Source organism: Dipodomys spectabilis, unplaced genomic scaffold, assembly GCF_019054845.1.
Source record: "Dipodomys spectabilis isolate Male_0828 unplaced genomic scaffold, ASM1905484v1 ptg000207l, whole genome shotgun sequence".
Classification (NCBI taxonomy): domain Eukaryota; kingdom Metazoa; phylum Chordata; class Mammalia; order Rodentia; family Heteromyidae; genus Dipodomys; species Dipodomys spectabilis.
In genome coordinates this window covers 664,257-677,335 of record NW_024870884.1, presented here as the reverse complement: position 1 = coordinate 677,335, position 13,079 = coordinate 664,257, and the positions used below count along the sequence as shown (strand labels likewise).

At 33.4% G+C, this 13,079-nt stretch overlaps 1 protein-coding gene across 12 annotated transcripts in view; it reads left to right on the top strand.

Moving 5' to 3' along the window:
* The window catches only part of Pcdh15 (protocadherin related 15), a 450,667-nt gene that overhangs the window by 321,514 nt on the left and 116,074 nt on the right, over positions 1-13,079 (top strand). For all 12 annotated transcript variants that reach the window (XM_042696488.1, XM_042696486.1, XM_042696489.1 and 9 more), the window contains 3 exons: positions 639-944; positions 4,386-4,610; positions 12,321-12,437. In XM_042696488.1, the coding sequence (XP_042552422.1) occupies positions 639-944; positions 4,386-4,610; positions 12,321-12,437 (648 nt within the window). The remainder of the gene's footprint in view (positions 1-638; positions 945-4,385; positions 4,611-12,320; positions 12,438-13,079) is intronic.

Sequence of the window (13,079 nt, the reverse complement as noted above, 5' to 3'; positions counted from 1 at the left end):
TTCTCATGATACATTGCCATGTTTAAGAATTCACATACTCATTGAATAAGAGCAGAAACCCTTTTCTTGTTCATATATAGTCCTGCACTAGAAACTATGTCATTGTAGTCTTGATTTTGTGTATAAAGCTAGGCAAGTAAAACCCCATATACCACATTTTGTCCTTTTAAAAAAGGGCCCAATAATATTTACTCACTAAGAATATCATGACAATTAAATAATATATAGAAATTGAGCTTACTTAAATATGAAAATGAATTTGTAAATATTCGAGTGAAAACCATGTGTTAAATTCTTACTCAGTAAATTATATTGCATTATTTAAACTCTAGATGGCTTTTTTCTTTAATATTAAAAAATCCATTACTGAAAGGACAATACATGAAAAATTTACTATTTTATGTAGTTTTTAATCATATTACAGCATCCTTAACAATATTACCAACTATAAGTCATGAGTATTTTAAGTAAATTGTGGAACATTTCTTTCAGGCCTTAGATTGTACACTACATCTTCATTACCTTTTAAATTTTCCTCTAGAGGAAAACAAAGATTATTTTGTTAGAAAATGTCATAATTTGTCAATGGGCTACCAGAAAATAATAATATAAATTCTTGTGTTTTTCATTTCTTTTAGGCAACTGACCCTGATGCTGGAATAAATGGCCAAGTGTACTACAGTTTGGGTAACTTCAATAATCTTTTTCGCATCACATCCAATGGCAGCATCTACACAGCAGTAAAACTTAACCGAGAAGTGAGAGATTACTATGAACTTGTTGTTGTAGCCACTGATGGAGCGGTACATCCTCGCCACTCAACTCTAACACTGGCGATCAAGGTTGTGGATATTGATGATAACAGCCCAGTGTTCACCAACACAACATATACTGTTGTTGTTGAAGAGAATCTGCCAGCTGGAACCAAATTCCTTCAAATAGAGGTATGTAGATAAAGCAAGAATTGCATGCATAATACATTGTAAGATGGTAGGTAGAAGATGGTTACTAAATTTGGCAAGAAAAAAATGAATCTAGCACCATATAGCCAGTAAAAATGTAATTTCAGATTAATAAAGAGGAAATGTTAGTGTAAGTATGCCTCATACACTGCACACTGTATTTTATGTGACAATCTTTCTTCAGGGAGATCCCATAAAATTGGAAGAGAAAATGTGGATTTGTATAAAAAAAGAGCACCCAATGCAGTAGGTCTTATGATGTGGTAATACTATAAGCAATAGAGAAAAAAAATCTCCAATGGATTAAAAGTTATTGGTAATTCTGGGTTTTGCTCAGGGCCTTGTGATACTTGAACTACATCCCTATCCCCGACTCTTTTTTTGCTTTTAATTATTTTTAAAATAGAATCTTAACTCTTCCCAGAGCCATTCTCAAACTGTGATCTTTTCCTCTGCCTCCTCCATAATTGAAAGGGAAAACTTACAAGCTAAACCACACCAACCTTCCATGTATTTGTTTCAGTGTTTCAATATACTTTTTACCCTTATTTTTGTGCTCCCGGAAGATCATAATCATTTGTTTGCTTGTGTATGTGTGTATGTGTGTATGTGTGTATGTATATTTCATTTTAAAGTTTTCTATATATGTATTTTACGTGCATAATATGTCACCCCTATAATTTACAGTTAGAATTCTCATTACCTTATCATTTTTTCCACATTCAATGCATATCAAGCATCTTTCAGGGCTATCAATCTCCTTTTTAATTGTATTTCCATCTACACGATACTTTCTCATTTGCCAACTATAATATTACTGGAAACGGAACAGTTTCATACAGTAGCTCAGATGGAAGAAATTTGCATTTTGAAGTAATAGTCCATTTACTTCTGATACAGAAAGTCTATGAGGTATAATTTAGAAAAATAACTCTATCCTCCATCTGCAGAGCATAACTTGAATTTCATTATCATGGCTTTCAAGAATCTCTAGTCCTTCCATCATTCAACCCATCTAATACTTACTCTAGCAACAAGCATCAATATATCAAAATAAGTCATATGTTGATCATGGAAAAGATTATTTCTGTATGTACTACTCTATTTATTTTTCATCCATACATCCATTCATCAAGCATATTTCTTTGGTATCTAACTGAACACCAGTTATGTGCTAACTTTAGAGAGCCAGAAACAGACTTCTTGACTCCAATGTTCTTAATCTGGTTTAGTAAGCAGATTAGTAGACTAGAAACTAACATGAAAGTCCTTAATAGAATCCTGAGAATGAAGATCATTTGCAGAAGAAAGTTATTTTAAAATTATGAGCTGAGGGTCATTTCATAGTTACTAAGTAATAAAGGTCAAAATATTATTTAAGGCAACATAAAACAAAAACAAAACAACCATTGTGAATAGCTCAATAGCTATGCACATATGACCATATAAGACGACAATAAACAGAATGAACTCCAAGATATGGCCACAAGTGGTTTTTCTTTGTTGTTGTTGTTTTTCATGTACTATGTGATTTTTTTTGTTTCTTTTGTATGTTCCACCCGTTATGGTATCTCCCCTGTGGTCACTGTATTTGACTTTGGTATCCCGGTATTGTATTTATGTGTATGTGAATTAGGGAAGGGAAGGGAAACAACAGAATGGTGAGACAAAGAACCAATGCAACAGCGATATACACAAGGCAATATGTTAGAAATGATCTTTACAACTGGGGGGGGGGGTGAGGAGAGGGAAAGTAGAATAAAAATGAGGGAAGGGCTAACAAGTTTGACAAGAAATGTATTTATTACCTTACTTATGTAACTTTAACTCTTCTGAACATCACCTTGACCAAAAAAAAAAATCATGGAGGAGCAGGATGAGCCTTGGAGAGCTGAAAGTCCAGAACAGCAGAGTTTTGTTTTCATATATAAAGAAATTCATGTTAATATAAATTGGATTTTGATTTTTCCCTTATGGCCTATGTATTCAAGACTTCATCTTAGAGAAAGAAATAAGGGAAAGAAGTTAGGTCCTTGAAACAGGCCTTGGAAACCCAAACCATCCTGTCTCTTTTGATAGTTTCTCAGCTACCATGAGGTGGTAAGTCTTTGACATGTGTTTCCATTCTTGAGGTATTAGGTCACCTTCAGCTCAAAATAACAGGGTCAAATGACTGCATATTTAAATAGGACCAAACTAAACATTTCCTCTTTATAACTTGATTATTTTAGTTATTTTGCCACAATCAACAGGAATTTACTAACATGTGAGTGACAAAAAGTGGAATATAACACAAGACAATTTGAAAAGGAAACATAGAATAATAAATTGAATATTTTTGGGGGGGGGAGGTGTCCAGTTGTGGAGCCTGAACTCTGGGCCTGGGTGCTGTCCCTCAGTTCTTCAGTTCAAGGCTAGCGCTCTACCACTTGAGCCACAGCGCCACTTCCAGCTTTTTTCTTTTTGCTTATGTGGTGCTGAGGAATCGAACCCAGGGCCTCAGGCATGCAAGGCAAGCGCTCTACCACTGAGCCACCTTCCCAGCCCTAAATTGAATATTTTAATGGTACCTTTCTAGTCATGATGTTAATGATTGTTTGAAGAGAACAAAACTGAACCTTAAAGTGTTTATATTAATGGATGAATTCAGTCAATTCTCATATTCTGTTTGTTTGATTTTCTTTTTTTTTGTTGTTGTTCTTTTTGTTCTTGCTTCCTTTTTCTTCCTCCCCTTCAGATGCTTATCCCCACCTGTACTCCTGGAATTGCTATTGAGCTTTTATTTTAAAAACCTATTTTTTTTCCATCTAGATCCTAATTCATAGTGTTTTTCAAATGACTTGTCACTGTTTTCATTTTATTTTCATATTTGGATTTGGTTTCTTCTTTGAGGCCATAAGCTACAGGGAGTAAATTGTGTATTAATTCATCATGGTTCTCTCCACAGTTCTTTGTACATAACAATTACTCAGTAGGTATTAAATGCAGAGGGTGTAATCTCTATGAAGGTGTTGCAAAATCTTTGTAAAAATAATCTTTTACATTTCTTAATAACCTTCAACAGTATTATGTTTATGGAAATCACTCAATTACTTTCATTTAAACTATTCTCATTATTATTAAATCAGTAGAAAACAAACAAAAAACTTAGGACATATTTCTTTCTTGTAGTGTGATTTATTTAATTTGTGTAATGTAGGTCTAATAATGGGAAAACCTGTTTTTATCTTCTTTCTCCAGCTCTTCCCCCTTTCCCTTTGCATTTTCCTGGTAATAAAATTTATAATATGTGTATATAAACACATATATATGTATCTTTTGGCCATCAATAAATTTACACAGGGCATACTGTATATCAGTCTTGAATTCTTCTATTTTGGTAATGCCGTTGATATCATTACTCCTTTACTTAACCTTTTTCAGGCCAAAGATGTTGACCTTGGAGCAAATGTGTCTTATAGGATAAGAAGCCCTGAAGTGAAGCATATGTTTGCACTGCATCCATTTACAGGAGAACTGTCTCTGTTAAGGAGTTTGGATTATGAGGCATTTCCAGACCAGGAAGCAACAATCACCTTTCTTGTGGAAGCATTTGATATTTATGGAACAATGCCACCTGGTATTGCCACTGTCACAGTGATTATAAAGGTAAGAAATATCATTGTCTATTTCTTCTCTCTATGTGTAACTTCTGCTTCTAACACATACATACCTTTTTGCAGTATTTCATAGTAACATAGGGGTACAGACTGTGATATCATTTTTTAAGGTGAAATATTTAAGACTGGCAAAATAATTATGATTTAACTATAAAAGATGAATTTGAATGACACTAAACATGCATTTATGGAGTGGCTCTTTGTTATTCTCATAAGCTCTATGACTTCCATCAGAACTGGAATAGTACACAATTTAGTCCAAATTCTACAGGGTCTGCGATATAAATTTATAGTTCATTTATTTGTTTGTTTGCTTGTTTATATGTGTCTGTGTGTGTTTGTGTCTTGTTCCACTCCTGGGGCTGGAAGCCAGTGTCTAGGCTCTGTCTCTTAAATTTGTTTTGTTCAAAGATAGTGTTCTACCACTTGAGCTATACCGTCGGTCTTTTTTTTTTTTAAGTAGTTTATTGGAGATAAGAGAATCAAGGACTTTTCTGCCCAGTCTGGTTTTGAACCATGATCCTCAGATCTCAGATTTACTAGCATGAAACTAGTAACTAGATTTACAAGCATGAAACACTGGTGGCCAGCTTCAATTTATTTTTAAAAGATATTATATATATATATATATATATATATATATATATACATATATCCTCAGAGACAGATAGCACTAAAATTAAATTAAAATTAAAATTAATTTAATTTAATTAACAGTAAATTAGTTAACATGAAAACTAACATTCAATTCTGGCTCATCTCATATATAGCTATGGGAAAAGTCAAGTAATGTTTCAAAAATGCTATTTTAGCATATTGTTGTGCTATACAATTTAGGTATTTAGAAATATGTTCACAAAAAATTTCCATACAACATAATAATATTGCTGGTTATGACTCTGCCATGAAAGACAGATGGGAAAGGCTAAGGTAGGAGGGATATTTATGGATCAGTGATAGTAAATATCTTCTGAACTCAATGGAAATTAGAGGGTAACAGCATTATCTGTCCTTTCCAGACCAAATAGTTTTGATAGAATAGGACACCTAAATATTAAAATTAGAAAGATGAATCATTTTTGATGGTTCAGGGCAAAAAAGAAATGAATTGAGATTTAAGATTTTCTAGTCCCCCCAGAATCAAAATTAGATAAAGAAATAGCCTAACTTTGTTTCTCAGGAGTATGAGAATAATTGCTAGAACCTGAGGCAGCTAGTCTGGAATCAGTTTGTCTTGATTTGCCTGGATTGTTTTGATGGAAGAGAGCAGTGGATTTAAAATGAATCTAAATACGTGACTGAAAAATAAGCAGCTAAATAATCTTTATTTTCTAGCTGGAACTATCAACTTGATGAAATTTCTTTATATTCTAAAGTAAAATAGTTATTTTAAAATATTGTACATTTTAAACAAAGCTTAATGTATTTAATTCACATATAGACAATCAATTTACATTGCTTTTACAATTAGTAATAGCATAATAAATATTCAGGAGCATTTCCCAAATTCAAACTCTCACTTGTTTTCCTTTATCCTGATGTTTCTTGCTAATATACATGAATAAAATTGTAAAATTCTATTATATATTATTGAACAACCTACAAATATCATCATTATTTTGAAAGGTTAGCATACAAATCTCATTTTTCCACTAAAGTAGAGCTTCCCTCAGCTTGCAAATTTTCTGCTATTGGTTTGCTTACTTCACAGTACTGACAAGCTGTTTTGCTGATAATGTAATTGCATGGTATTTTCTAAGGAGATATTTGTACCCAAAACAATCACCACAGGGAAAGCATGTGGAAAATCTCACTTTGAAAATGAACAAAAGCAATTTCTTTTGTATAGGAAAAGAACAAGTATTTATTGCCTTGTCTATCAAATTTATTCAAAACTTGATGGGGAATGCAAAAAATTAGAAGAGCTGACTGGCCACAGGCTGAAGAACCAATAGAGTAGTCTGCCCAATAAGAAAAAGTATCAGCTCCTAGACATTAAGGGACTTATGTCAGCTCCTAGACATTATGAGGGCAGTATGGTCAAATAGGCTTCAAGGGCATATCTTAGAGTAGCCTAACTCTGCAGATGTATCAGGTATAAATCACCCACAACCTTACACTGTGGTTCTTCATAGAGCATACATAAGAATTTAAGAAAATTAGAGCTCACATTAGTTTTTTTTATAATTTTTTATTATGAAAATACTGTACAGAGGGGTTACAATTACATGAGCAAGGTAATGAGTACATTTCTTATCAAGCATTGTTGCCTCCTCCTTTGTTTCCCCTTCCCATCCTTCCCCCCCTCCCAAAACCCCTACTCCCTGCCAAAGTTGTAGAGTTCGTTTTTCGACATAACGACTTGTACATCTCATTGTTTCAATGGGTCCACCTGTGCCCTATTTAAACTATTTGTTTCTTCCTTTCCCCTCCACAAATTATATCAACATCAAATACAGTGAAAGCATGGTTTATACCGTGGGGGAGGGACATAAAAAGCAACAAAGAAAATCATCTTAGTTTTATTTTAAAATACTTTTAAAAAAGAGATGCAACCTATAACAACTTAACACTTTTTTATCAAGGAAAATGCTCTTACATAAAATTCTTTTTACCTGTACTTTCAAACTCATTTCTAAATCTCCTATTTTTTGTGGAAAATTTAACTTGTTTTTCTCTTGCAGATTTACCAACTGGTTTCTGTCTTCTTCAATTGCTTGTAAATTTTTTTTTGAAAATTATTTTAACCATGCTAAAGTAGAAATGTTTTCTGTGATTATTTTGAACTTCAGTTTAAGAAACAAATAAATGAAACATACCTTTTCTTCCAGCTAGCTAATTCTAACTGTACCCTCAAGATCACTTTTCTTTTCTGGATATATGGGAAAAAAAAAGTGACAAGCTTTACTGGTTAAAAAAAAAGAAGTATTATGAAATACCTTGTTTTGCGCTAGTTGACAACATTGTAACATTGTAACATTGAGAGTTCATTGTTGAAAACTAAAACTAATTTGTGTTTAGATCAACAATTATAACCACAGAAAGCAAACTGTAAGATTACAAGAAGTATCTTTTTGCCAATGCTTCCCTCTAGTGGAATAGTAAGCTACAGAGAAGCACATGGTTTAGAAATTGAGTTTTTCCTTAATTTATTGCATAATAAGACATTTATACAAGAAACAGATTTATATTTTTTTCTTTAGAAGTCCCTGAAGCAAAAATATAATGAACTATTGATTGTTCGTTGGCATTGCATTTCAAAAAAATTTCCTCATCTAAAATAATGCATTGTGGAAAAGCTATTCTTTTCTGAATATACCACAATTAAAAGATTATACTCCCAAATATGTACAGTGTGACATGTAAAGAAATGCTGCTACAACATAATATACCATCACTGTTTTATCCCCATTCTTGCAATGGCAAACAAAATCAAAAGTAGAAGAACAAATCCTTTAATAATGTTCATGTATTTATAGCCTAAGGTTTGTGGGTAATCAGTTTCTGAGGACAGATTATTTAAAAATGTGCACTTTACATTCACTTCAGTGTGTCTAGTGAATACTTTCTTAGCAAAGCAGATTACAAACAACTAGCTTGGCTCTGGTGGCTCAGGTTTGTAGTCCTAGCTAATCACGAGGCTTAGTTCTAGGATTACAGTTCAAAGGCAGCCCTAGAAGAAAAGACTTTGAGATTCTTTATCTTCAATTAACCAGCAAAAAGTCAGAAGGGAAGCTGTGGCTCAAGTATTAGAGTAACAGCCTTGAACAAAAAAGCCAAAGCCAAGGATGAGCATAATCCCTGAGTTCAAGTTCTAGTACCTCACATGAGTATGTGTGCACAATACACACACACATACACACACACGTGTGTATGTAGCATATATTCACTTACATTGCAGTTGCATCAGGAAGCATCAGATTTTACAAAAGAGAAAAATGAAAGAAAACAAAGAGAAAGTATCTTTTAGAATTCAAGCTGTAAAGTTTTCTATGAGTGCAAGAAGAAAACCATTCCAGAAACACGTTGAGTTTATTTGTAAATTCCGGAAAAAAAAAACATGTTGAGAGTTAGGATTTCTATTAATATCTAAAAGTTACAATCTCAGTATTCAAAAGATTTTCACATTTTTAGTTATAAAATTCACTGATTAAATTAATTGATACTCTTGAAAGTATTGGAGAAATATGTATGCAAACACTTTTTATTCCCTGCCTATATCCTCCCAATCAATACCCTACACAGTCTCATTATAGATATCTTAACAGCCTTAGCTCATTTTCTTTTCAGATTCTACCCTTCATAATTTATTCATGCATTCATTTATTTTTTAATTTAAATTTTATTGTAAAGAGGGGTTACAGTTACATAAGTAAGGTAATGAATACAATTCTTTTTGAACAGTTACTCCCTCTCTCATTTTCTCCTACTTCTTTCTCTCCTGACCCCCATGCCCATAAGTTGTAAAAGTTCATTTCCAACGTAGTGTCTAGGGAGTATCACTGTTGAATTGGTTCACCTTGACTGTTGAAGTGATTCAACCATTGTCTCACCATTTCTGTGATTCCCAGTTCCTTCCCCAAATCAGATAAACTAATATACAAGGCAAAAGATATAGAAATAAAAAAAGTGACATCAGTGAATAAACCAAACGAAAACGAAAGAAGAGAATTTTTTATTATATTGTTAGAACCTATTTCTTTTTTGGAAACAAGAGATTTTTTTATTGAATTGTTAGAAGTTATTTTTTCCTTTGTTTTCATTTGTTGGAGTTCATTTCCATAAGCATCATTTTATATGATCATGTGCATATAGCTATTGAGCAATTATGACCATCTCCTAAGAATATCCTAGACTTATTCTAATTATTATAAATTATTATAAATGCAACCTATGTTTCTTTGGATCTGGTTTACTTTGCTTAAAATAATTTTTGTCAAAATCTTTCTATTTTCTTATAAATTGAACAATGATATTCTTTCTGATGGAAGCATAGAGTTCCATTATGTATATGTTTTCTTGATCCATTCATACACTGGGGCATATCTTAGCTATGGTAAGCAATGATCACAGTTGTGTTGGTAGCATTAATGAGGGTTGACTTGTTGTCATTTGGGTAAATGCCTAGGTGTGGAAATGCTGGGTCATAAGGAAGCTCTATGTCTTTGAAGAACCTCCATACAGCTTTCCAGAGTGATTGAACAAGTACATGTTCCTACCAACAGTGTAGTAGCATTCCCTTATGCCCACATCCCAGCCAGAATCTCTAATTATTTGCTTTCTTGATAATGACCATTCTAATTGGTATGAGGTGGACTTGCGTTTCTTTTATGGCCAGTGATGTGGAACATTGCTTCATGTGTCTATTGGCCATTCTTATTTCTTCTTCAGAGCAGTCTCTCTAAATCATTAGCCCATTTATGAAGGGGGTTCTTGTTCTTTGTGGATTTGTTTTTGGAGGGCTTAATTTGTTGAGCTCTAAGTGTATTTTAGGTAGGACATCCTTGTTTGATACAAAGCTATTATAAATATTCTCCCCTTCTGTGGGCTTTCTATTTATCTTGGTAGCTATGTCCTTTGTCCTGTAGAAACTCTGCAGTTTGATGGAAGCCCTTTTATCCAGCCTTTCTTTAACTTGTGTTTCTATATCTTTTCTTAGGAAGTTCTGACCTGTGCCAAGGAGTGCTAGTGTTTCTCCTATCCCTTCCTGTAATATGTTACAGATTGACCAATAACTAATCAGACCTTCTCTATACAAAAAAAAAAAAAACATAATGTTCTCATTTTAATTTAACTTGTATAAAAATTACTGTTTCTGTCAAAATAAAATATTTTGTTTTTAATAGCAAATAAGGAAAAGAAGTGAAAAAAAGCAAAAAAAAAAACCCAAAATAACCTCTTTTAGCCTTTTTATGTTTCACTAATGAACAGCAATGTTGAACACATTTCCATGTGATTATATACTATCTACATACATTAATGTATTGTTTATTTCTTGCATAATTTTGCTAGATTATTTTATTTTGAATTTAGGAATTCACTTAATCTAGAATCAGACTTTTGTTATATATGGATTAGTTACAGATTTTATCCGTCTGATTTCTCTTTTATATCCTAAATATATTTGAAAGGGCATAAACTTTTACAAAATACTCATTATTGTTTTAGCTCTTATAATGTGATCTATGCAAATTAATTTTCTATATAATACAAAGGAAAGATTAATTTAAATTCAGTGTGCTGGTACTGCATGATTCATCTAATTATTGATAAATATCTCCCCATTCAAATAAACATTTTTTCTTCTTCTTTTTAGTAGTGGGGATTGACCTCTGGGCCTGGGCACTATCCCTCCACTCTTCAGCTCAAGACTAGTACCCTACCACTTGAACCACAGCACCACTTCTGGCTTTTTTCTGCTTATATGGTGCTGAGAAATTGAACCAGGGCCTCATGCATATGAGGCAAGCACTCTACCACTCAGCCAACTTCCCAGCCCCAAACATTAAAAATTTTTTTTAATTTAATTTTATTTTATTTGTGAACATACTGTACAGAGGGGTGTGCCTGAAAAATAAGAAGAAAAGGAAGTGATTTGGAGGGGAGAATTTTTATAATTAAAACATTTGAGTTTTTGTCTAAATGTATTGACTTCAAAACCTGAAACTTTAGTGAGCATAATTTATTGAGAAAACAACATATTATTCTTTATAAGTGATAAGGTGGCTCAGAAAATATGGTCTTGTTTTCCAGAAGTTACTTCTTTGTTTTGGTTCTACCACATACTAGGTTAATTTATACAGAGTTACCAGTGAATTTGTGAGTCATGCTCTCTAGTAGTTAGCAGAAGTTAAGGCACATGAAAACTGGGACATCGTTTTGTGTGTCACTAACCCACCCCCAATTCCTAGAATTTGATTTTGAAACTGAAAGACCCATAACAAGTATTACCTAATATATAAGACAACATACATAGAAATGTGCATACATCTTCAAGCTGTGAAATTAAAATGACACACATATAAATAAAAAAGCTGCTTTAAAATACCCATAAATGAAGTATTGTTCTTCTATCTGCAGGAAGATGGAATGCTAAATTCCATCTTTCGATGTGCTGAAAAAAAACTTCCTTTTATTATTTTACATAAATGAGGAAAACTCAACGATAAGTCTGTTTGCATTGAAATGTTCTAATACTTATCTAATAATAGATAGAAAATATTTGTCCTAGAAGATATTAGCATAGAAAATACCTTGAAATTCCTACAGAAACATATTCACACCATTTTTGAGATCAACAACAAAATACTTTAAAAAATAATTTTCACTTCTGTAATGTAGTTTCTCATTTTTTTGGTAGAAGTTAGATTTTTGTTTTGATGTTCCCAATTTAGAATGTTCCATCATACTTTAAAAGTGCTTTGGAAAAGTTTCAGGCCTCTAAAAGGTATATTTAGGGCTGATAACTGTTTACTGCAGTGGAATGCCCTTCGATTGGTATCACACACATTAATATTGTATAGGAACTCTAGCAATTTTCCTCTGGGTGCCTGACTGAAGTGACCGTAATGGAATTGGGAGGACAGAAGGCTGACAGTGGCAAATGGGTTGTGTGATATGAACGGGCAGAGTCAAGCCAATCACTTTGTCCTTCACCTAGTTACAACTGAAGCACCTGATTCTTAATTGTGTTTTGCAGGATATGAATGATTACCCTCCTGTGTTTAGTAAACGTATCTACAAGGGCATGGTGGCTCCAGATGCAGTCAAGGGTACCCCTATCACCACAGTCTATGCTGAAGACGCAGACCCTCCTGTAAGTACAAGGCATTGGTAAATATTCTGGGTGAAATAAGGAAAACCCCTCATAGATGACATGACCGTATGGTCTACATAGCAGTGGTGGCACCTGAGAGTTGTATTCTTGTCTATCTCTGTTCTCTTGTTCATTGCATGCACAGATACAGGCTGTATTTCAAATAACTATGACTAAATTTTCTTGTACATTGCATGCACAGATACAGGCTGTATTTCAAATAACTATGACTAAATTTTGGCATTTTGGAGTAAATTAGAATTCAAGCTTTATTACTTATCAACTCATCTAGCACTAGTGATAAATGTATGTGGAAATAAGTGTTAATATTTGGAATCATTGCCATTTGGAACTTTTTATTTAGGAAGGTGTAAGCTTGCTGTAATGTGGATAGGCTGTATACTGAAGTGTTTTCCTTTTTATTTTTTTTTGTCGGTCATGGGCTTGAACTCTGGGCTTGGGCCCTGTCTCTCAGCTCTTCAGCTCAAGGCAAGCGCTCTACGATTTGAGCTACAGCGCCACTTCCAGTTTTCTAGTGGTTTATTGGAGATAGGAGTCTCACAGTATTTCCTGCCGGGCTGGCTTTGAACCATGATCCTCAGATCTCAGCCTCCTGAGTAGCTAGGATTATAGGCGTGAGCC